The 25,141-nt window shown below is 51.6% G+C and overlaps 1 protein-coding gene across 1 annotated transcript; it reads right to left on the bottom strand.

The window, feature by feature from the left end:
• Window positions 1-5,778: 5,778 nt before the first annotated feature.
• HPN (hepsin) lies at window positions 5,779-24,733 on the bottom strand. The gene is made up of 12 exons (XM_052656501.1): window positions 24,669-24,733; window positions 18,222-18,323; window positions 18,093-18,134; window positions 11,813-11,942; window positions 11,621-11,743; window positions 11,440-11,480; window positions 10,892-11,057; window positions 10,600-10,790; window positions 6,883-6,978; window positions 6,551-6,693; window positions 6,206-6,370; window positions 5,779-6,009 (listed from the first exon to the last, which is right to left on the bottom strand). Exons 1-12 carry the CDS (start codon window positions 24,682-24,684, stop codon window positions 5,971-5,973), a joined length of 1,254 nt encoding a protein of 417 aa, XP_052512461.1. The 5' UTR covers window positions 24,685-24,733; the 3' UTR covers window positions 5,779-5,970.
• Between the last annotated feature and the right edge of the window lie 408 nt (window positions 24,734-25,141).

Here is a 25,141-nt window from a genome sequence, read left to right as displayed (position 1 = left end):
GGCCCTGTCCCCTCAGACATCCCCCCAGGGTGGGGCCCTGTCCCCTCAGACATCCCCCAGGGTGGGGCCCTGTCCCCTCAGACATCCCCCCAGGTGGGGCCCTGTCCCCTCAGACATCCCCCTGGGGGGATTATGTCTCCTCAGACACCCCCCAGGGTGGGGCCCTGTCCCCTCAGACATCCCCCCAGGTGGGGCCCTGTCCCCTCAGACATCCCCCCAGGGTGGGGCCCTGTCCCCTCAGACATCCCCCCGGGTGGGGCCATGTCCCCTCAGACATCCCCCTGGGGGGATTATGTCTCCTCAGACACCCCCCAGGGTGGGGCCCTGTCCCCTCAGACATCCCCCAGGGTGGGGCCCTGTCCCCTCAGACATCTCCCCAGGTGGGCCCTGTCCCCTCAGACATCCCCCCAAGTGGGGCCCTGTCCCCTCAGATCCCTAGGCCCCTCTCTGCCTGTCCCCCAGTCCTGTGCCCTGACCAAGTTGGGGAGCATGTCTGGCTTTACCTCCTCACTCCTCGCTCCAGGTCCGTTGGTTCTGCAGGACTGAGGGAAAAGGAAAAGGCGTCAGCTAAGGGCTGGGGTGTCCCCATCACATCTGACCCTTTTCCAGAGTCCTCTATCCCTCTCATCCACCAGCAGTGGCCAGAGAAGCCCCCAAGGTAGCCCCATGGGCTGGGTGGTCACTCTGGCTTGTACCTGGAGGAGAAGGGACTGGACTGCCAGGGAAGTCCTATAATAGGTTTGATTTATATTGAAATAAAAGTATGCCACTGCCATATGAAGCCCATGGTTTCATAAATATTACTATTAATGTCAAGGTTAAGTTGAAAAAGGGAAAGACAAAAAGAAAGATAATTATTATATTTTATTTTATTAAATAAAATAAAAATACAAATGGTACCAGAGTATTTGTTCCTGGTCTGCCTCTCCTAAAGGCAGCTCCATAGGGCAGGGAATTTTATCTGTTTATTTTTTTGTCTCCATTTCTGCCCCTGGTGCTTAGAACAGTGGTTGACACATAATAGCTGCTCAATAAATATTAGTTGAATGAATGAATAGTAAAAGTTAAGAAAATCACACTCAGACATCTGAATTTGGGAAAATGATTAATCAACATACATAAAACTCTCAGCAGTGCCCAACACAGGAAGTGCTCAAAATTTTTTCATGAATATGCTTATTATTATAAAAATGATTATTATTTAAAGATGCAACACATAGGCATTCTGGCCAAATGCTTATGTGCCCAAAGCTGAATATCATCATCTTAGAATGAACTTCTGAGATATAAAAAAAAAATCTGAAAATGTATTTAAAATGTATTACTGTTCTAATTTTATTATCCACAAAGGTCAAGGGCAACTCTTCTGAGTTGACACTTCAGATAATTTCTCCACTTTGTCAGCAGCCAGTGTTCAATTGCGGTCAATAAATGCCTATGGCAGTTCTAAAACATAGCCCTAAATTTTCTGACTAGCCTCCCATCATGAGGTGGGGGTCTGTCTCTGTCTCCCCTCCTTGAATCTGAGCAAGTTTGTGATTACTTCAACCAACAGAGTAGAAAAGTAGTGAGGCTGGGCTATGAAAGGCCGCATTTGCTAATATGTTTACTATGGAGCCCTGAGCTACGTGAGCAGTCCACATGTCCTGAGGCAGGCATGCTGGGAGGAAGCCCAAACCACATGGACAGACCAATGCATTGATGATTCCAGCTGAGCCCTGCCGCTGAGCCATTCCAGCCCAGGCACCAGACTTGTGAGTAAAGCAGCCCCTTTTCACCAAGTCAGTCTACCCTTTAGGACAGTGGTCCTCAAACTTTTTGGCCCAGGGACTAGGGTCAGAGGGAAGCAGTTTGGGGATAATTCAAGCACATTACACTTATTGTGCACTTTATTTCTATTATTACTACATTGTGATATATAATGAAATAATTACACAGCTCACCATAATGTAGAATCAGTGGGAGCCCTGAGCTTGTTTTCCTGAAACTAGATGGTCCCATCTGAGGGCGATGGGAGACAGTGACGCCCAAAGTATGTTGCTTATGCCCAGTCTGCTCCACGGTCTTGTTTGGTTGCAGTCACTGCAGAAAACCCTGCTTCACAAATGTAGGATGTTGGAAACAGAAGCAGGCTTTTCAGTCTTTTGTGGCCATCCTGAAATACTCTGCTTTGACTTTAATCCAGAATGTATGGAGATTTGCAGTCTTCAACTTACTTTTAAGGCCACTGTCATTTGCCATCTCAAGCAGTAATGCAAGCTACAGGAAGCGGTTGTAAACACAGATGACGCTTCACTCTCTTACCCACTGCTCACCTCCTGCTGTGCAGCCCAGTTCCTAACAGGCCATGGACTGGTACTGGCACACGGCTGAGGGGTTGGGGACCCCTGCTTTAGGACTTCTAGCTGAAGACCTGGACATCATGAAGTAGAGTTGTCCCTGCTGTTACCCCTCTGACTTACTGAACCACAGAATCTGCATAATAAAATGGTTGCTATTTTACACCACAAAGTTTCAGATGGTTTGTTATGCAGCCTAGAACTGGGACAGCTGCTCACTAAGTAACTGTAGGGTTTAAATAGTATTACTTTTTCTGCAGAAACTAAAATCCATTCTCTCCTTACAGCCCTATTTGAACATTCAACAATAATTATTTCTGAATACAGAATTCATGGCCATCATAATCATTGTTAATTATGGTGGCAATTTACTTGCAGAAAAACCATGGAAGAAAAAAAATAACTGTATACTTCCCCTTCAATTTGACTGGGAGAATGCCAACTTATAAACCACATATGGAGCTTTCCATTCCAAGTTACATCCAGAAGGCTTTCTATATTTGAAAGTGAATACTCAGATATAAACACTCACCATGAGTGCAAAGCCTTGCGCATATCCCTGAAGTGGTTACATAAATTGGGCCAAAGATAAGATGGGCCAAATATTTCTGGCTCGGAGATACACAGCAATGACATGGAAGAAAGAGTTTTGATATTTGATCTTTCTGAAGACCAAGATCCTGGCAGAGCTTCAAAGCAACCCTGGGATTGTTATTAATATTTTTCTAATATCTGCGTGACTCCTTGAGTAGGTGGCAAGGTTTAGTGAGAGCGGAAGGAGAAACTGAGGCTTACCTACTGCTGGCCAACAAAGGAGACTGCTGATGGCTGTTGAGTAAATCAATCTCCCCAACCTCTTCTCCCCTCCAAGAGCAATGATGCAGGCAAAACCCAGAATGACCTTCTTGTCAACAACTTCCCAGAGGAGATCTATAGGTTTTTAATGTCCAGACTTCCAACCAGATCCCCTAGAATCAGACTGCATCCCCTCAAGCCTCCCAGGGTGGGAGTTCTACCCTGGGACTTCAGTCCCATCCAGAGCAAGGTCATGTCTTCTCTGACCCCTCCCAGCCAGAGTGAGCTGTGTCCCCTGGGACCCCCAGGACACAGCCATATCTGCTCAGAATCCCCAAGGTAGACCATGTTCTCTCAGAGCTCCCAAACTTGACAAAACACATGTATAGTACATTTTTCAACTGACAATGATAAAGGAAAATTTATAGTCCCATCCCTGTAGTTCAAAACATTTTTAACAAGCAATGTGTGAGTCAAGTCTTGAATTATATCTCCAATATGGTGGGTAGAACATGAGCACAGCCACACACAGATGTTTGGAAAACTGTATGGAGATGTGGGGTCAGGGCATTCCTGATGGACAAATCCATGGTGAGGATCACCAGATCCTAAAGGTCTGATCCAGGGAGAAATCCTTGGAGCATTTTCCAAGTAAATAGTCTGTACTCATTGGAAAAGACCCTGATGCTGGGAAAGATCGAGGGCAGAAGGAGAAGGGGGTGACAGGATGAGATGGTTGGGCGGCATCACTGACTCAGTGGACAGGAGTTTCAGCAAATTCTGGGAGATGGTTAAGAACAGGGAAGCCTGGTGTGCTGCAGTCCATGGGGTCGCAGAGTCGGATATGACTGAGCGACTGAACAATGTTATTTGAAGGGACTTTTCTGTGTCTATTTGTGTTTTAGGAAATTGCTTGGGGACTTGTAGTTGGTGGGCAACACATTGAATTTTTATCATGGGAAACAGGCATCTGGTGGGTGTTTTCCTGCAGAGCGTCTGGTGTCCAGCAGCACCTGGTCAAGCCTAGCCAGGAAGCCCCACAGTTTAGGAGCAGTGGTGCCCCCTGGTGACCATCTGGGTCCCCCGCCCCGCAAGATCTGCCAATACTTTTGTGCCGTGGTACCCAATCTTTCTGGCACCAGAGAACGGTTTTGTGGAAAATAATTTTTTCACACCCGGGATGGGGAAGCCGGTTTCAGGATGATTCTAGCGCATTGTGTACTTTAAGGAAATGGTGGGCTTCCCTGGTGGCTCAGACGGTAGAGCGACTGCCTGCAGTGCGGGAGACCCAGGTTTGATCCCTGGTTTGGGAAGATCCCCTAGAGAAGGAAATGGCAACCCAGTCCAGTACTCTTGCCTGGAAAATTCTGTGGACTGAGGAGCCTGGTAGGCTACAGTCAATGGGGTCACAAAGAGTCAGATATGACTGAGCGACTTCACTTTCACTTTAAGGAAATGGTACCCAACTCCAGTACTCTTGCTTGGAAAATCCCATGGACAGAGGAGCCTGGTAGGCTACAGTCCACAGGGTCTCAAAGAGTTGGACAGAATGGAGCGACTTCACTTCACTTATTACTGTTGTTATTACATTGTGATATAATCATAACGCAGAATCAGTGGGAGCCCAGGGCTTGTTTTTCTGAACTCAGGCGGTGATGCAAGCAATGGGGAGCAGCTGTAAACACAGATGAAGCTCCACCCCGCCCAGTGTTCACCTCCTGCTGCAAGGCCTGGTTCCTAACAGGCCAGGGACTGGTAATGGTCTGTGGCCTGGAGCATTGGGACCCCTGCTCTAGGGAACAAAGTGGGTCCAAGGGGAAGCTGAAACCAACCTCCAGCCCAGATGAAGAGATGAGGGGGATGTCTCAGGCTGTGCCCACCAGGGCTGGCACACCTGTGTTCTATCCACAGGGTCCAGCTTCCTGTGGAGCTTCACAGTAGATGTCTTTTCTTCTTCCTGGGTATCTACAACCAATTTTCTTTTTCTTTTTTGAAACAGCACCGGAGAAGCCCTCATTCTCAGGTCATATGGTTCTTGAGGGTCAAACCTCCTCCCCACCCCATGCACAGGTGCACAGTGATATGATTAGGGATGAGCATATGGCCCAAATCTGTCCAAGAAGAGCCAGGCCTGGGGCTTTTTTGCTACAGCTGATGGGAAAGAAGCATTCTTTCTCTGCTGAGGCTGCTAAGTGGTCCACAGCATATAAGCTTAGAGTTTCGGTGGGTTGGGGGAGAACATCTCTATCTCTAGCTGTAGAGGAGACTGCTTGAAAATGAAGCTGACACAGAGAAAAGCAGATGTGAGAGAGGAAGTGAGGCACAGTCCTGAAAAATGTTTGAGCAGCTGGATCGAGAGGAGAAGCCAGAGGCTCCAGTGCATTTTCAGTTAAGTGAACCAATTAAGATCTTTTCTGTTAAGCCAGTGGGAACTGGAGGATTATGCTCTCTGCCTTGATCTATGCCAGGCCCTAGTCGCTCTCTTCCATGGGCCCAGAATGTCCTCATATGCTGCTTACAGCTGCAAACTCAGAGACCACATTAATCAAAACCATCTTTATTATTTAAAGAGCATCCTGTCATCAGGAGCACAAGATGGGGGGGAGTCCCAGATGGCAGAACAATATTTACATGGGGGGCAGGAGGGAGGTCCCAGGGCTGAGTGGGCCCGCCACTGTGGAGGACCTTGGAGAGAAGACTATCCTTGGACCTGTGGGCTGGGCCCAAGAAGAAAAATGTTCCATCCCTGGCCCAGGGTGAACCCCATCACGTGGGGCTGGGGCCCCTTAGATCAGCTCGGGCCCTGGAGGCGTGCACAGCGAGGAGAAGCCACAGGTCAGAGCTGGGTTACCATGCCGCTGGCTTCGGAGTGAGTCTGGGGAAAGACAACTAGGGGCTTCCCCCAACGTCCCACAAGTGCCCACCCCTCCCCAGGAGCCCCGTGAAAGCCATCCGTTCCCTAGGGTGACCCCTTCTAAGCCCTATAGGTTTCCAGAAAACCCTGCCTCCCTTTCCCGCTCAGAGTCCCAAATCCTCCCGCCCTCTGGCTCCCATCTGGGCTCAAATTTCACCTTTATGGCCTGGAAGATCCACTCCCGGAAGTCACTGACTTTGGTGTAGACGCCTGGCTTCTGGGCCAAGGCACAGCCGGTGCCCCAGCTCACAATGCCACACAGCCGCCAACGTGGCGTCCGAGAGATGCTATCCTCACACACGAAGGGGCCACCACTGTCGCCCTGGTGGGGGATGGAAGGCCTGGCTGGAGCCCTAGACGGCTGGCCAGGAGGCCCTCCTTGGAGGGCCAGGGGCTGTGGTCATAGACCCCTCTGGCCCTGAGATAGGGAGCCCGACCGCCCAAGGCCCTGTCTCCATCCCTGGGGAGGCCAGGGCCCCGGCTGCCTCACAGCATCCCTCACCTGGCAGGCATCAATGCCACCCTCAGGGTAGCCAGCACAGAACATCTTGGGCTTGATCTGGTTCCCGTAGAAGTCGGGGCCGTTGCAGACATCATTGCTGATTATGGGGACTCGGGCCTCCTGGAGCACCCCAGCCTGTTGGCCTGGGGGTGTGCGGGCAAGGCTGGCCGAAGCTGGGGAGCATGCACACCCCCTCCCCTGCCCTCCCACCTGGGCTGCTCAGTGTCCCTACACCCCCGGGTCCAAGAGGCACTTGGCGTAGCCCAACTGCCCTTCCCCAGCCCAGCTCAGAGTCTCCCTAAGGCAGCCTCCCAGCAGAGGATAAGACTCACCGTAATACTGTGTGTTGCCCCAGCCAGTCACCGTGCAGATCTTGCCATCCACCAGGGCCTGCCCGGCAGCCGGGAGACACACGGGCTGGATGTACTCTGTGCAAGAGACCACACCAGTCTGGGCCCCTGCCAGTCTGCCCCGCCCAGGACAAACCTCGCTCCAGCTGCCCCAGTCCACCCTTCCCTCTGTTCTTTCACAAACACCACAACAGAAGTTGCCTCCTATAAACAAGGTCCCTCTGTATAGTGCTGGGAACTATATTCAATACCCTGTGATAAAACATAATGGACAAGAATATGAAAAAGATATATATGTGTGTGTGTGTGTGTGTGTGTGTGTAACTGAGTCACTTTACTGTATAGAGGAAATTAACACAACATTGTAAATCACTATACTCCAATACAGGGCTTCTCCAGTGGCTCAGCAGTAAAGAATCCACTGTAATGCAGGAGACATGGGTTTGACCCCTAAGTTGGGGAGATCCCCTGGAGGAGGGTATGGCAACCCATTCCAGTATTCTTGTCTGGACAGAAAAGCCTGGCAGCTACAGTCCATGGGGTCGCAAAGAGTTGAACATGACTGAAGTGACTTAGCATAGCATAGCATCCTTCAAAACATTTTTAAAAATAAAAGAAGCTGCCTTCTATTGAGAACTCACTATGTACTCGCATCTTTCTGGGTGAATTCCCTTAATATCCCATCAGTTCAGAGAGGTAGGGGCTATTACTACCCCCACTTGAAGAGGGGGAAATAAAACCATGTCACTTGTCCAAAGCCTTAGATTGAGTCAATGACAGAGCCAAAATTTGAACCCAGGTTGGCCCAATTTCTAAGCCTATGTTCTTAACCATTGCCCATGGGGCTGCCCCCACCTAGAGAGTGACTTTGAAATTTTTTAATTTATTTTTTCAATTTTTTGGCCACCGTGGCATGTGGGATCTTCGTTCCCAGAACAGGGATCGAATCTGTGCCGCCCCTGCATTCAAAGGGCCTCCCATTTAGCTACTGGACCACCAGGGAAGTCCCTTCTGTAAGAAATTTTACAAGGCACTATCTTGAGATATTGGACTTCCACCTGTCAAAAAATCATCATAATAAACACACCAGTCTATCCTGTCCACAGTAAGAACGGCATCCCTGAGACATGACATCCTCGTGCAGTGCACAGCCCGTGCAAGTGGTCTTGGCAGCCCTGCTAGCAAGCCTTGCTGGTGACTTCACCTGCCTGAGCCCAGAGCTCTCAGGTGAAAAATGGAAAGAATAGTCATTCCCCCCCACCCCCCAGAGCTATATCGTGAGAAATTGGTGAAGTGTTGAATAGCGTGCCTGGCTAATGGGAAATGCTCACGTAACTAGCAATAGTAATAAACAACAGCAATGATTATTAGTGTTAACTGAATGCAGGCATTGCCCTAAGCTCTTTGACTCAGATTAACCCTTTTCAGCATTTTAATAACCTTCAGGAGTCATTTAACAGATGAGGGAAACTGAGGTTTGGAGAGGTGAAGCCACATACCCAAGACCGCAGAGCTGCTGAGTATCTGACCCCAAAGCCCACACCACTCCCCTCAGTCCCACGTCCAAATACAGGCCGCTCACATGTATTGTTCCCTTAAATGGAGAACTAGTATCATGGACCATCCAAAAGAAAATAACCATTACAAATAAGAATAAGGAGGACTTCCCTGGTGACCAGTGGCTAAGACTCTGAGCTCCCAACCCAGGGGACCCGGGGTTCAATCCCTGGTCAAGGAACTAGATCTCACAAGCTGCAACTAAAGATTCCCCATGCCACCACTAAGACCCAGCACAGCCAAATAAACACACAATTTTTTAAATTATAAAAAAACAAAGACAATAATGAAAACTACAAAACAGTACTGACTTTCCCGGCAGCTCAGCCAGGGGCTTATAGGCACAGATTCCAGAGCCACGCAACTTGGGCTCCAACCGTTGCCATTTTCCAGTAGTGGGAATGTGGGGTATTATGTATCTTCTCTATGTCGGGAATTTTCCTCTTGTAAAAAAAAAAAAAACAAAACACAGGATCATAAGAGAACCCACCCTCCCCAGGCTGCTGTGACAATGAAATCAGTGCATGCTTGGGACCAGCTGAGGCCGGTGGCTGCCCACAGGAGGCACGTGCAAGCGCTGGAGTTCATCCTATCATCACTATTACTATATTCTTTCATTATTATTTTTTAAGATGTTTTAAAATCTTATTTATTTATTAAGGCTGTGCTGAGTCTTTGTTGCTGTGAGGGCTTTTCACTGTTTGTTGCGAACTGTAGTGGGGCTGGTTCTGGTGCACGGGCTTCTCATTGTAGTGACTTCTCTTGTTGCGGAACAGAGGCCTACAGCGATCAGGCTTCAGTAGTTGCGGTACCTGGGCTTAGTTGCTCTGAATCAGGGACTGAACCTACGTCTCCTTCATTGGCAGGCAGATACTTAACCAACGAACCATCAGGGAAGCCCAAGATTTTTTTATTTTTTTAATATGGACCATTTTTAAACTCTTTATTGAATTTGCTACAAAACTGCTTCTATTTTATGTGTGGGTGTTTTGTGGCAGAGAAAGCATGTGAGGCTTAGCTCCCAAACAGGGATCAAACCTACACCCGCTGCATTGGAAGGTACAGTCCTAACCACTGGACTGCCAGGGAAGTCCCTTTTTACCATTATTATCATCATCATCATACTGGTGCCTGATGAGGGCTCATCATCATTGCTATGATAACTTCCTTATCATCGACATTATTAATATTACTATTGCTACCACTTGGTGGCCTTCTGATAGCTGAAGCCCACAGCCTGCTCTAAATTCAAAAGGCATGTGTAGACGAGGTATGAAGGACACACGGACACCCAGGTGAGTCTTTCTCATTGACAGCAAGGAAATGCTCTGGAGAACTACAAAGGGAATAAATAACTCCTGACTTTATGATTCATTCATACACTTTTTTTTTTTCATTTCTTTCTTTTATTTTGGTAATAGCTTTTTTTGGAGATATAATTCCTGTACCACACCATTCACCCAATTAAAGTACACAAGTCAATGGGTTTTAGACAGGTTTTAGATTCAGGGACTAGCCTGCCCGGCAGTAGGAAGGTACCACCACCACCACAATCGATTTCAGAACATTTTCATCACCGCCTTTACCTCTGACCTCCCAGCGTTTCTGTGCCACCCCCACGCCTGGGGAACCACTAATGTACTTTCTATCTCTGCAGGTTTACCTGTTCTGGACATTTCGTAGAAATGGAATCATCTAGAATGTGGCTGTTTGGGTCTGACTTCTTTCTGAGCACAACGCTGTCCAGGGTCAACCACTGTGAACCACGGATCACTGACTTTCTAACCTGATATGACTCCATTGTATGCATCTAGCACGCTTTTTGTCTATCCCCATCAGACGGCAGACATCTGGCGGCTTCCATCCTTTGGCTGCTGTGAATAATGCTGCTATGAACACCCATGCACTAGTCCTTGTGTAGCTATGTACCTTCTTTTCTTTTGGGGACGCACCTAGGAGCGGAATTGGGGGGCCAAATGCTAATACTCACACATGGTTTTCCAAAGTGGCTGCACTAATTACCCCTACCTAATGAATGCACAATGAGTGCCCCTGGAGATCACTTCCCTCATCACCGTGAGTTCCATGCCCCAGCCCCTCCTCTGTCCTCCTGGGCCCTGGAGTCCCCAGGCCCAGACGTACCTGTGAGGGGCAGGGTGCCAGAGAGGTGGACCAGGGCGATGTCGTTGCTATTCTCCTCGCTGTTGGGGTCTCGAAAGGGGAGATAGCCCCCATGGTAGATGACAGCCTGCACCCCCAGTTGCACGCCGTGGGGTGAAGTCTGGGCCACAGCACCAGCAAACACTCGCCATCGTGACAGGACCCGGTTTCGCCTACCGGGGAAAGGAGGGGAGGGTGGCCACCTGTCTGGACACAGCCTCCCCCAGCTCACCGCTGCCCAGCCTCTCCCCTCCGTGCCCTGGGGGACACGCACTCAGGGAAGCAGTGGGCGGCTGTCAGCACCCAGTCCCTGGAGAGCACGGACCCCCCGCAGAGATGGGCTCCATCATAGCGAAGACTGACTTGCCACGGCCACCTGCCCAGGCTGGTGTCCTGGCCGCCCACAATGCGATCGACGGGCAGCTTCCGGTGGCCACAGTCTGTGGGGAGAGGGGCAGCCAGGGGCCGGCGGGGGGCCTGGACTCCCTGCCCTGGGGGTCTGAGAGGTCACGCCCCTCTCTGGGGAGAGTGAGTGGTCACGATCCTAACCTGAGGGGTCTGAGGAACACCGCTCTGATCGAGGGGGAAGGGGTCTGTCTGAGGAGACACAGCCCCATCTGTGGGGATCTACGGGGACATGGCCCTACTTTGGGGGTCTGCGGGGACGTGGACCCCCCACCCTGAAGGAGCCTGAGAGGACACAGCTCCATCCCTGGAGGACCTAAGAGGATGAGGCCTATCTGGGGGTATCTGATGGGCCATGGCCCTGCCACGCTAGGGGCAGCGAGTCTCAGAAGAGGGCTCTGAGTTTTGGGGTCTCACCTTGGCAGCTGGTAGCCAGGAAACGGCCTCTGGGACAGTCGCTGTGGGAGGGACCGGGATGAAGACACAGAGACGAAAAAAGAGGCCAATTAGGACGGAGAGAAGGCACCCGGGGGAGCGTGGGTACCCAGGGGTGGTGGGGCCCGCGGCGTGCGCCCCACCTGCCCGCCGCCCTCCTCACCACACGGAGAGGACCTCGAGCAACCTCCGGGCATGCGGCAGCCTCCCCTCGTCCACGCAGAAGAAGCCCGACGTGCCATTGGCGCCCGCCGTCCGCACGTCCAGCTCCGAGAAGTCCAACGCCCTGGGCAGGGCAGCGGTCAGACCTGCGCCCCCCGCCCTCCCAGCCCCCCACCAGGGGCACCCCGGGTACCTGAGGAAGCCCATCTCCTCGCAGCTGAGCCCCGCCACCCTGGCGTTGGAGCGCGAGGAGCAAAGCAGGCGCCACGTGCCCTCCGTCTGGTCGAACACCGTGAGCCGAGCATCCGCCGGGCCGACCTGCACTGCAGGGCGACAGGAGGACCGCCTGGGTCGCCTTCCTGCCCGAGCCCTCCCAGCCTCTTCTCTGCCCGTGCCAGTCTAGTCCTGAGTCTTGGCAGGCCCAATCGGGGCACCCCGGGCTCTGCACATCTGTGACTGCCTCGGGAAGGGCTCAGGACTCAAGCTGGACCAAAGATTAGGGGTCCTAAGACTCTGGCTGCATCACCATGGGGAAACCGGGCAAGGTGGGGGAGGGGGCGATCCTCTTGCCACCGGGATTCCTAAACTGGTGGCCCAAGAGCTGGAAGCTAGATTTGTCAAGGTCCATCTTTGCCTGCAGGAGGGGGAATGGGGGGCAGCAGTGATAAACCAATGTAAAGGAAAGCCAGGAGATTCTAACATTTTTATAGCTCCTTAATGGAATCAGGCTTAAAGAACCTCCAGAATCGTTACTTAAGTGAGTTAATAATTTCCCTTTTTATTTAGCCAGTTTCTTGGTTTTTCCTTTTCTCTTTTACAGCCTGAAGATCGTTGACCAATACATCACATTGCCAAAATATCTAAATAGATTTCCTATAATCTTAAAAAAGAAGAGTTATCTTTTTTCTGCAGGACTTGCCTGGGCCTTGAGTACGTGCTAAGTTGCAAGATAATTATTCAAGCAGAGGATGCAGTATTCATTCATTCATTCATTCATTCATTCATTCAAGAAGTGTTAATTAGACACCTACTCCATGCCTGGTCCTATGTGGGGTGATGCTGGGGGACATAAAAATGACCAAGACCTCTCTGGGCTGTACCCTCACCAAGCACAAAGTCCATCCATAGGGGAGACAGACAGCAATAAAAAAAAAAAAATCACCCAATCAAACACAGCTTCACCAACTGCGACAAGAGGCAGATACACAGCAAGGCTGCAGAGTGCTTATGGGGGATTCTTCCTGCCTGCTTAATGCACTGAAAAGTGATGCTCCCCTCAGCCCCTTCCAGCCTGCTCCTCACACATGGCCAGAGGACCCTTGCCACACCTAAGCCAGGTCACAGCCCGTAGGTGTCCTTTAGCAAACACTCAGTCTGTGCCAGGCTCTATTTTGAGCGATGAACAAATCAGACAAAACCCCCAGCTGTGGGGAGCTCAAAGGCCAATGGGTGAGATGGATAACAAACAGGAGAGAGAAGTAAAATAGATGCTGTGTCGCAAAAGAACGGGCCTTGGAGACAAGTCGAGCTTGACAGAGAGGCAGGGGAGTGCTGACATGGGGAGAGACAGGAGGTTGTACTTTCCTATAGGTGGACAGGGAAGGCTGCACTGAGAAGGTGGTATGCAAGCAGAGATCTGAAGGAGGTGAGAAGACAGGTGAGGGAACAGAGAACTAGGCCAAGAGAATTGCAAGTGCAAAGATCCCAAGGTGGGGGCAGGGTTGTTGTAGGAACAACAAGGGGTCTGGGCAGAGTGAGCGAGGGGAGGGGGAGCAGGAGACAAGACTAGACTGACTTTGACTTTTACCAGGAGGGAGAAGGCAATGGCACCCCACTCTAGTGCTCTTGCCTGGCAAATCCCATGGACGGAGGAGCCTGGTGGGCTGCAGTCCATGGGGTTGCTAGGAGTCGGACACGACTGAGTGACTTCACTTTCACTTTCATGCATTGGAGAAGGAAATGGCAACCCACTCCAGTGTTCTTGCCTGGAGAATCCCAGGGACAGGGGAGCCTGGTGGGCTGCCGTCTATGGGGTCGCACAGAGTCGGACATGACTGAAGCGACTTAGCAGCAGCAGCAGCAGGACTGAGGGCTGAGCCAGGAGGGCCTTGATCTGACTCAGGGGTTCACAGGCACCCTCTGGCTGTGTGTAGGGAGCAGACTGTAGGGGGCAGGGTGGGACCAGGGAGACCAAGAAGGAGGCTATGTGATGGTTCAGGAGGGAGAGGATGGAGGCGGGGCCATGGTGGGGGCAGTGGAGGATTCTGCATAGAATTTGTGGGTGGAGCCCACAGGGTCAGCTACGATTGGATGTGGGTGGAAGGAAAAGAGGGGCCAAGGGCAATTCCAAGGTGTTTGGTCTGAGCCACTAGAAGGATGAGCTGCCATTGACTGAGATGGGCAAGGTGGGAAGGAGTAGGTTTGGGGAAAGATCAGCTGTGAACCCCTTTTCTCTGGAGCTTCCTGAATGGCTGGTGTTCTGAGAGCACATTCTGGGACAGTAAATCTGATCCAAACTCAACTTTGCATCCTTGGAGAAAGAACTTGATGAGGCCACACCCAACCTGAGCAGTCTTCCCACAGCCCCACAGATCTGGACAAGGGGAGGCAGAACTTCCGGGGAGAACCCTGTCCTGCTGAGGACAGAGAAAGGCAAAGAGAAGATTTGCATTCAGGCCTGAGTGACTCCAAACCCCAAGCTTTTAATGTTGCCTGTGACTGCAGTCATGAAACTAAAATACATTTGCTCCTTGGAAGAAAAGCTATAACAAACCTAGACAGCATGTTAAAAAGCAGAGACATCATTTTGCCAACAAAGGTCCATATAGTCAAAGCTATGGTTTTTCCAGTAGTCATGTATGAATGTGAGAGTTGGACCACAAAGAAGGTCAAGTACCAAGGAACTGATGCTTTCAAACTGTGGTGCCGGAGAAGACTCTTGAGGGTCCCTTGGAGGTTAAGGAGATCAAACCAATCAATCCTAAAGGAAATCAACCCTGAAAAATCAACCCTGAATATTCATTGGAAGGACTGACGCTAAAGCTCCAATACTTTGGCTGCCTGATGCAAAGAGCTGACTCATTGGAAAAGACCCTGATGCTAGGAAAGATTGAGGGCCAGAGGAGAAGGGGACAACAGAGGATGAGATGGTTGGATGGCATCACTGACTCAATGGACATGAGTTTGAGCAAACTCCAGGAGTTGCTGAAGGACAGGGAAGCCTGGTGTGCTGCAGTCCATGGGATCACAAAGAGTCAGACACGACTGAGCAACTGAACAGCCTGTCAAGCAACTTTCCTCCTAAGGGTTAAACAAAAAAGGCACAGTAATAACACTGGTGAAGGAGTGGGTGGGACAAACTGAGAGAGTAGCCCTGAAACATATACATTACTATATACAAAATCAATAGCTAGGGGGAAGTGACTGTGTAACAAGGAGCTCAGCCTGGTGCTCTGTGATGACCTAGAGGTGTGGGATGGAGTAGGGAGTGGGAGGGAGGTTCAAGAGGGAGAGGATATATAGCTGATTCATGTTCTTATACAGCAGAAACCAATATAACATTGTAAAGCAATTATCCTCCAATTTAAAAATGAATTTTAAAAATAGTAACACTGACTACATTTCCTGGGGATGGGCTGACCCTACACTATGTGTCATATCTGGGGGGTTCTATCCCACAATCATCCTGGGAGGGAGAGACCATCTCTATGTCCATCTTACAAACGAGAAAATTGAGCCTTAGAGAGGACATACTTGCCCCTGAGAATATAGCTAAGAACTGGCAAAGTCAGGATTTGAATCCAGACCTGCCTACCTGCATACTCCCTGCTCCTCCTGTGGCTCTCATACAGACCCTTATCAGCCCCTTTTCCCCAAATATACTCATGTAGCCTTCACTAGGAGCCTCCTGGTTAACTGGCCTTAATCACAGCTTCCTGTTCTGGGATGGGGCCCAGAATATCTGGTACCTCCACTGGGTACCACCCCTTAAGTTCCCAGACCAAGATCTGGGGTTCGAAACACCAGCTGGGGATGGGAGTGAATTCTTATTTTTAAATGACTTCTCAATGCTCCAGAGATAGTGATTTCCAGAAAGTGTGAGGTTTTAGGAAAGAAATTATCATTTTATGGATGTATTTGGAGGGAGGAGCGGAAGGAGGAGGAGGAGGGAGGGAGGAAGGAATATCAAATGCCCCCTCCAAGTATTTTTAAAGCTATATTCTGTGCCACTGTTTCTCACTTTTAAACTCTTTATTCTTGTTTATGTTATTTTAAGCCATGCAGAAAGTACGTTCTGGGTCACCTGGTTTGGTTTGCTTATCAAATTGTCTGATATATTTAGAGGTGTGAAAAATCCCAGAAAAGTGAGGTGGGGATATCATTTCTGGGTTGTCTCTGTTTGTTCATTTTGTAATTTCCCAGCATTTTTGAAAAACCCAAGTGTAATGGGAGGGCACAGTGCTGGCGATGGCCAGAGTCAGGTCTGAATTGTGGCCTCGTTACTTTCCAGCTGAAGCCCAGGACAAGTTAGTTCACCTCTGAGATTTGTCCTCATGCTTATTCATTAAACAAAGTTTTCCTAAGCACCTTCTATGCACCAGACACTGTCTAGGGCGGTAAACAAAATGCCCCTGCCCTTCTGAAATTCACCAGGAGTAAGTCATGAGCCATGTGAGGAGGGTCATAGAGGGGGTGGTGGGGGGCAGAGGGTATGGAGCCTGGGAGCAGAAGGGTCTAGCTCAGAAAAGTTAAAGCCTAAAGCCTGAGACACAGAAGTCCATGTTAACCAAGTTGGCTGAAAGTCAAGCATTGCACAGATCATCACCTCCGCTAATTCTCACCAATTTCCAGATAAGGATGCTGAGGACCAGAGAGGGCAGGCCAGGTGGGAGCCTCAGCTCAGCCGTGATGGTACAGGACCCAGAAACCTGCCTCTGGGTGTGAGCATAAAGAGGAGGTGAGCAAAGACTGTGGTGCTAGGAGGGTCCTTTGAGAGTGACAGAGCAGCCCGTGGGCTGGGCCCTGAAGAGTGCTGGGAGCAAGCATGAGGTGAGGGTGGAGTCCGAGGAGCCTTGGAGTCCATCAAGGTTGGGATTTTAGCCCAGCAGCAGTAGCGAGTCATAGAGGCGCATCTGGTAGGTGCATGACCCCTCTGCCCTGCCGTTTATTCAATGTGCAAGTCAGTACAAGCCATGGGGCCTCAGTTTCCTGCATGTGCAAAATGGGAGTGATGATAAACGGCCCCAACTTCACAGGGGTCTTGTGCAAAGGCTGCAGCCAGGGCCTGGCATACATTAGCCATCAACATGGCAGCTCACTGGGCTGTTTCTTGAGAAACCATGGAGTATAGTAGTCCTACACAAGCTCTGGATCCAGGCTGTCTGAGTTCTGATCCCTGCGACCTGGGGCAAGTCACTTGGTCTCTCCACACCTCATTTCCCCATATTAAAATGGGCCGTGGGAAGGACTGAATGAATTAATACTTGCAAAGCCCTGAGGCCTGTGCCTGGCACAGGTAAATGCTCGGCAAGTGCCAGCTGTGGTGGTTGACCTTGATGGCCTTCCTGTCTAGATGTTCATTTCTGCTCGTAATAAGAGCTGAGTCCTTTATGGAACTAGATGGGCCTCGTGGGAGTGAAAAATTCATTCTATCACCCAACTTCCCCTTTCTTCCTGCTGCCCTGGGCCACTGAATGGCAGCCTGGGGTTAGCATTTAGAAAGATCCATTCATTCATTCATTCCACAATTAGTTTCTATATCTATTCGTTTTTCCACCTATGGAAAAACTCAAACAAACTTCTTGGCCACCCTGATTTTTATTCGCGTGACCATTCCTGCCTTCACATCTCTTCCAGTCAAGCTTAAGTGCTATTCCTGGCGCCACCACGTGCCCACGGTGTGTCCTCTCCAGTCCTCACTTTCTACATCTGTAAAATGGGAATAACAACAGTAGCTACCACCAAGAAGCGACAGAAAAAGGTTGGCTGAATTCATACAGCACCTCTACCTCTCAAACATGTATTGACCATGTTTCACAATAAGAAACTCATGTTTACATTATGATGTAGCCCCAAACTTCCGTTTCCTGGGGGTGAACTATGGCATTGCTCCAAGCCTCAGTTTTCCCATCTGTAAAATGGAGGGAATAACAGTCCCACCTTCATAAAACCCAAAGGAAAGATTAACAGAACTTTTTCTTACGGAAAGAGATGCACTCTTGATTTTTTTAATCAAATCTGTTTCATACTTTTTTAAATGTGGTTTTCAACTCACTGATTTCATGATGCACTTAATGGATAACATGTTTAGAATCTGAAGAACATTGGACTAGACCAGCCACGCGGGTACATAAGCACCACCAGCATTCCTGCAGGCATTCGGGCATTCATTTAAAAAATCCTTTCACTGAGTTCCCACCAGGTGCGAGTTTCCTCCAGGGCTCCCCCAGAGGGTCTCAGCCCGCTCTACTCACCTGGATACAGCGGCTCCTGATCACTCCTGAGTAGAACAGTCACTGCGGAGAAGGCAGAAGTGAGGGCAGGCAGGCTGGGGGCTGCCAGGGGCAGGGGAGGGTAGAGATGCAGGGGCTGTCCACTCTCACCAATGGCCCAGGACGCTGCCCCGATGCCTGTCAGGAGCAGGACGGTCCCCACAGTGAGAGCGGCCAGCTTGGGTCCGGAGCAGCATGGCACAGTCCGGCCACCTGCAACAGACACCATGCTGGGGCCACTGCCAGGCCTGTCCTCATCGTGGCAAGAGGCCCGCTCTGCCCTGCCCCCCGGGGTTAACTTAGCACGCCTGAGCCTGCCCTGCCCTGGGTCCAGTTTCTTGGGGCGTGCAGTTGGCAGGCCTCTCCCTTCCCTGCGGGGAGGGTGCCCAGCCCCCCAGGGCTTCCAGCTGGGAAGGGGTGTGGCTGGGACAGTTGCCACCCTCCCTGCCCACACTCCTGGCACTGAAGGGACTTCTCCTTCCCAGTGACGCTGCGCTCTGTATCTCCTTCTTGGACCTCTCACTTCTGCTAACTTTCCCAAAGGTGCTTGGAGCCTCTTGGGGGCTGTGACCCCTGACCTTTGCCCTCTTGGCAGCTCTCTTCCCTCCTGTTTGGCATTTCCTCACTGCCTCATTTCTCTCTGCTGTTCCAGATCCTCTGTCCCTGGGAACCCCCCAAACCAGACCTCTCCCGAAGGACCCAGCTCCAGCGTCAACTTAACCTCAGAGGCTGAGAACCTACATTTGGAAATTTGTCAGCCTCACTTAAAAATATTGGCCTTGGGAATTCCCTGGTGACCCAGTGGTTAGGACTCCATGCTTTCACTGCTGAGGGCACAGGGTCGATCCTTGGTCGGGGAACTAAGATCCCGCAAAGCACGAGGCCCAACCAAATCAAAAAATACATATATGGGCCTTACCCACTGCTATATATGGGATCTTGGGCAGGTACTATCACCTTTTTAAGCCTCAACTTCCTCATCTATTTAATGGGCATCCACCTAGCACTCACCTCTAAAAATATTATTTGAAGCTTCCTTCAAATAACTAGGAGCCGTACTCTTGCCAGATGCCTTCTGTGCCAAGCACTGCTCTGAATGTATTATTCCGACCTTGTCTCAGTTATGATTCCTATTTTTCAGACAGGGGAAACCGGGGCTCACAGAAGTGGAGCCACCTGCCCAAGGTGACTCAGCCAGGAAGAGGTAGTACTGGCTTGGCACTGGGATCCAGGCATATAACCACTAAGCCTTGCCACCCTCTCTGTGCTATAGTGGCTGGCGTAGAGCAGGTTCTCAATAAATGCTTTTTTTTTTTTTCATTTTTATTGGTCAATAAATGTTTTTAAATCATTATAGCTGTGTGGTCTTGGACAACTCCCTTCACCTCTCTGGGCCTCAGTTTTCTCATCAGTAAAATGGGGGTTTATTCACTCGTGGTCCTATGGAGCATCCACTGTGTACCTGGCACCATTCTAGGTTCTGGGGACACATCCCTAAACAAGACAGCTGAGATGCTCTCACAGAGCTCACACTCTCATGTGTGTAAAGCGAGGGGAAGCCAAAACAAGCAAACAAGTAAATGAACTTGATCATGTACAGAACATGGCCAAGTCTATAAAGAAAATGATACAGGTTGGGGGCAGCAGGGTCTTCTGTGGAGTATTCAAGAAGGGCCTCCCCAAGAAGGGGCTTTTGAGCTGAGACCTGAGGGCTGAGGCCAGCCAAGCAAAGAGCTCTCATGGAAGCGCACAGTGGGCAGAGAAGAGCACAGGCCAGGGCCTTGAGGCCAGAACAAGCATGGCAGGTGAGAGGGCAAGAGAGGCCACTGATGTGGCCAGAATGGCATGAACTTGGGGAAGGCACTGGGGCCAAGGCTGGGGCCAGCTGGGGAGGCCTGGCAGCCTGAGGAGAAGAGGAATTTTATTCCCAGTGCAGCAGGGACCCTGGGGCTGAAAAGCCAATCCTTTGGCTAGGGATGGGGGGAACCAAAGAGAAAAGGCAGCTGAAAGCCTTCGCTGGGCCTGGCGTGCACCCGACTGCCCCTGGCATCTGCAGGACCTTCCAGTTCTGCCATCTGGGTCATGGCAGTATGGCTGATGGGCACGGGGCCAGGCCAGCACCCAGAAAGGAGTGGGGAGCGGTCCAGGACCTTCCTGCAATGGCTATTGTCTGAGTGCCTTAAGAATTTGAGAACCCAGCCATTCTTGTCCAGGCACGCCTCCCTCCAAAGAGGCCCCGGCGTGCCAGACCAGCCCAGCTGCGGCTGGCTGACCCTTCCCTGTCTCCGTGAGGGGGCCTCTCAGACCCTGTCCCCACCTTGCTGCTGCCGCAGCTTAGTCACTTCAGTTGTGTCCGACTCTGTGTGACCCTGTGAACTGTAGCCCTCCAAGCCCCTCTGTCCATGGGATTCTCCAGGCAAGAACACTGGAGTGGTTTGACATTCCTTTCTCCAGGGGATCGTCCCAACCCAGGGATTGAACCCAGGTCTCCTGCACTGCAGGCAGATTCTTAACCACTAAGCCACCAGGGAGGACCCCGTCCCCACCTTGGTCCCTAACCATATTCCTGGTTTCAGTGGGAGGTCTTGACTCCTGAAGCCATCAGGCTGGTCCCGGGTCCTTTGTTTTCAGACATGCCTGCGGAGCTTTGGGCCACTCAGAGCCCAGGCTAGAGGCCCTGGCATGACTGCCGGGGCAGGAAGCACGGCTACCTTGTGTCGCTTAAGGTGAAAGGAGAAACTTGTTCCATGCCCTGTGATTCAGGAGACTTCAGACAACCCCCAAACAGTGCCTCTGGTGGGACAGGAAGCGTCCTCACCCGGGTTCTTCAGAGAGGCATCCTGATTGCTTATCTTCACCAAGGCAGGAAGTGTCCTCACTGGACAAGAGGCAGCATGCTGGTGTGATTCCTCGGGGCAATAGAGCCTGGTAAGCCGGGACCCCCGAGCATCCCCCTGAGGCTCCGCTCCCTGTTCCTTCATGGGCACTAGGCTGACAAGGCAGTTCCGCTGCCTCCACCATTTGGCTGCAAAACCCTGCCAAGTGATGTCCTTGGTTCCTTGTCTCTGAAACTCCACTCAAACAGCTCCGTGTCTGTCCTCGTGGACCCAACTCCAACTTCCCTAACAAAATTCTCTCCCCGTCTGATTTCTGGGACACCACCCTTGTCTGATTTGCTTCCTACTCCTCAATCTCCTGACCCTCCACATGCTCTCTGAAATCTGGGCTTCACGGGGCGGCCCTGGCCTTCTTCCCCTCATGCCTCCCCGCTCCACCCCCACAGACTGTGTTTTCTGTCCCCAGCTCTGGACTCTGCTTAGTCCTAGGTCGGGGGTCCTGCAGCCTCTTAGATGCCTCCCCCTGGAAACACCACACTCCGTCACACCTCCCAGATTCCATACTGGCCTCCACGTTTCCCTAAGTCCCCAGGTCCCGTCTCAGAGGTCCTCATCCGCAGGTCTGTCCCTGTGTGCAGAACACCTCCCTCTTCCCACGGCTCAGGCCTCCTGAGTGTCTCCTGCCCACTTTCTCCTTCCCTGCCCCCACCCCCTCCAACCCCTGGGCTCAGTCTCTCCTTCTGGTCCAGCCTCCACATGGAAACCAGGGGGGGGTCTTCCCAAACAGCAAATCCAACCTGTCCCTAGAACCCTCCAAGGCTCCCCAGTGCCTCTCAGGACAGAGTCTAAGGCCCTCAGCCCAAGGTGCCAAGCCCTCTAGGATGTAAGCACAGCTATCAGAGATTTGGGGGTTGAACATGTTTTCCCCAGTTCCCAGACAGCCATAAGGGTCCTTACCAGACAATTGATAGAGCTTCCAAAAAGCAACCAAAACGACAGGACTTATACAAGGGTTAAAAAAAAAAAAAAAAAAAAGAAGAAAGAAAGAAACAGCTCCATCTTGTGGAGAGAGCTGGCACTGCCCAGGCATGGGCCGGCTTCTTACCAGAGTCCTAACAAAACTTGGTCCAGCCTGCGTGTCTCATCACCCGCCCAGCTCCATTTCCAGCTTTACCTCCAGAAATCCCGAATCAGCTACATGCCACCATACACCTGGCAGATTGTCACCCCCAGCTGTTTGCCTTGCTCTTCTGTCTGCCTGGCACACCTACTTACTCCTGCCTCATTCTGAGCGTCAATTCAGATTATCACCTCCAGTGGTTCGGAGTACCCAGGGAGCACCAAGAACCTCACCTTGGGCGCACTTCACCAGCAGAATGGTAACACAAATGTTAGCGTAACTGCAGCTCTCAGAAGACACACCGACCCTAGGCCTGTCCTAACCTCATCCTGCCAGTATATGTATCAGTGACAAGTTCTTCAGTTATGGCCCTATGGACTTCAGTCCGCCAGGCTTCTCTGCCCATGGGATTCTCCAGGCAAGAATATTGGAGAGGGTTGCCATGTCCTCCTCTAGGGGATCTTCCCCACCCAGGGATCAAATCCGCGTCTCTGTCTCCTGCATTGGCAGGTGTTACCGCTAGCGCCACCTAGGGACCCCAACCCCATCTTGCAGTTTCCTGAAATCCTTGCAAGCTATCAGTGAAGAACAAACATATCATTATCACCACCCGGATGTACAGACGAGGAAAGGAAGCCCAGAGAGGTTCAGCCACCCGCACCAAGTAACCCAGCAAGTAAGCCCAGGTTTGCCATGACGGTAGGACTCCCCTCCAAGACTAGGACACTCTCCACTTTGCGTCTCTGGTTCCTTTACCCATAGGCCCCAGGCCTGGTGAGTCCCTTCAGTGGGCTCCAGGAAGGAAGGTTTCCAAAGGTGCAAGGCTCTGCCACCCACCTGCTCAACAAGGGTTCAGTGCTGTCTCCCAGGCCACTGGGAGCCTCGTGGCTCAGATGGTAAAGAATCTACCCGCAATGCGGGAAACCCAGGTTCAATCCCTGCATTGGGAAGATCCTCTGAAGAAGGGAATGGCTATCCACTCCAGTATTCTTTCCTGGAAAATTCCATGGACAGAGGAGCCTGGTGGGCTACAGTCCCTGGGATCGCAAAGAGTCGGACAGAGCTAGCACTTCACAGCTGGATGGTTTGGGCTCTGATTTTCTAGCTGTGCTGAGACGCAAGGAGGCCAGTGATCCATACCCATCATTTCAGCCAGCACACTCAGTGCTCCCTGCCTATCACAGCATTTAAATCCTCACACCATCCTATAGGGTGGACATTAGTACTGCTTTTTTTTTTTTTTTTTAACAGAGGAAGAAATGAGCCCCAGAGAGGGTGAGCCACTTGCCCAGGGCCTCACAGCTAGAGAGTGATACTGCCTGGGACCGAGACCAACTAGCTAGGTTCCAGGAAGAAGAGAGGGAGTCAGCCCCAGCTGGGGAGGGCAGGAAGAAAGAGCCACCCTTAACTGGTCTCCTCCAGCTGGCTCTTAAGTGTGGAGGAGGTTAAGAGGGAGTCAGGGTGTCTGGAGCCCCTGCCAGGGGATTCCATAAGCCCTCGAGTGTCCGTCAAACCGGAGGTGTGGTTTCTCCCCACCATCCCTAGGGTGGTTTCTCTGTTGTTTCTCCTCTCTTCATCCATCCAGACCGGGTCCAAAGTCCCCCTCTGCTCTGCCCACAGAGTGAGGAGGTGGGAGGAACGTCTGGTATCGGTGGGGGTCTTGAGCCCCAGGTCTCCAAGTCGGCCGACCTCTGCCATGACAGCTCTGGGGCACCCCATGTGTTTTATGCACTAAGCCCCACGCTGGTGCCTTGTGCGTGTTTTATGCTCCCAACAACCTCACGTAGGTAGGTAGGTGGCATTAGAACCCATGCTTGACCCAGGGGGAGATGAAGCCCAGAGGAATGACGACACTTCGCCAGATCGCACAGTAAAAATCAGTGGCAGAGGAAGGTTCGAAGGCAGCCCGGTGGGGCTTCCCTGTTGGCTCAGTGGTAAAGAATCTGCCTGTCAACTCGGAAGACTTGGGTTCCATGTGAGGATCCCACATACCGTAGAGCAACCAAGCCCGTGTACCAGAACTATGGAGCCTGTGCCCTAGAGCCCGGGAAGTGCAACTAATGAGCCCATGTGTCCCAACAACTGAAGCCTGAGCCCCCTAGAGCCCATGCTCTGCAACAAGAGAAGCCACCGCAACGAGAAGCCCTCGCACCACACCTGCGTGCAGCAACGAAGACCCAGCACAGCCAAAAATAAATAAATGAATAAATAAATAAAATTATATATATATTTTAAAGGCAGCCCTGTGCATTCCATTCCAGAGTCTATGTCCTGAACGGTAAAAGCTAGTTTCCCAGCCTTGACCCCAAGCAAAGGAGAGGTCCAGAGGTAGCTGAGAAATAACTGGGGGGTGAAGGGAAACTGAGGCAGGGAGCCAGGAAGGTCATATGGGGTGGCCGGGAGGCAGGTGGTGTTGCAGCCCCACAGAGAATTTGGTTAATAGTTAATTAGGTGGAGGAGGCTTCAGAAGGGGGTGGGGGTGGGCCCAGGAGGGGGTGCCAGAGAGAGGGGGCTCCAAGGGAGCAGAGGGTTGGGAAGACAGCACGCAGGGAGGGGAGGGACGCCAGGCAGAGCTCAGGTCTCAGGGACAGGGGGACTCACCCTCCTTCTCCGCCATGTCACAGCCTCTAGTTAATAATTCCCCGGCTGACCTCCGGGGCCGGGGCGGGACCTGTGGGGAGATGAACGAGGGGGAGGCAGGGCCTGGGGGAGCCCAGCCCGGCCCCTGTGCCCCCAGTCCCAGGCGCCCATCCAGGGAGGCTGAGGGACTGGGCCCTGGCCAGAGCATGCCGTGATCACGGACACAGACTGGGCTGGGTTCAAGGATGGGGTCAGTGTGTGACCAACAGCTAGGGGGATGATGGGATTTATAGTGCCGGGGGACCCTGGGCCTGGGCCGGGGTGGAGAGGGGACTGGGGGGGTCTGAATTCCCGGGTCTGAGGAAGGCGAGCTGGTGGCCTCAACTCCCGGGTCCTGGGGAAAGAGAGGTCTGGGGACCAGGACTGCTTCTAATGAGGGAGGGGCTGCACTCCTGGGCTGGAGGGAGGAGGAGACCGGGACCCCATCTGGGGAG

Source organism: Budorcas taxicolor, chromosome 18 (assembly GCF_023091745.1).
Source record: "Budorcas taxicolor isolate Tak-1 chromosome 18, Takin1.1, whole genome shotgun sequence".
NCBI lineage: Eukaryota > Metazoa > Chordata > Mammalia > Artiodactyla > Bovidae > Budorcas > Budorcas taxicolor.
The sequence above is the reverse complement of the archived record's forward strand: the minus strand, read 5'-3'. Positions and strand labels throughout refer to the sequence as shown.

What these genes read in the sequence shown, in the direction of transcription:
- HPN (XM_052656501.1), bottom strand. An exon ending in GCCGCCCACTGCTTCCCTGA is followed by an intron (nt 10,791 to 10,891) that starts GTGCGTGTCCCC and finishes TTTCCCCGGTAG; the next exon opens with GCGAAACCGGGTCCTGTCAC. An exon ending in GGATCTTCCAGGCCATAAAG is followed by an intron (nt 6,010 to 6,205) that starts GTGAAATTTGAG and finishes GTCTTTCCCCAG; the next exon opens with ACTCACTCCGAAGCCAGCGG.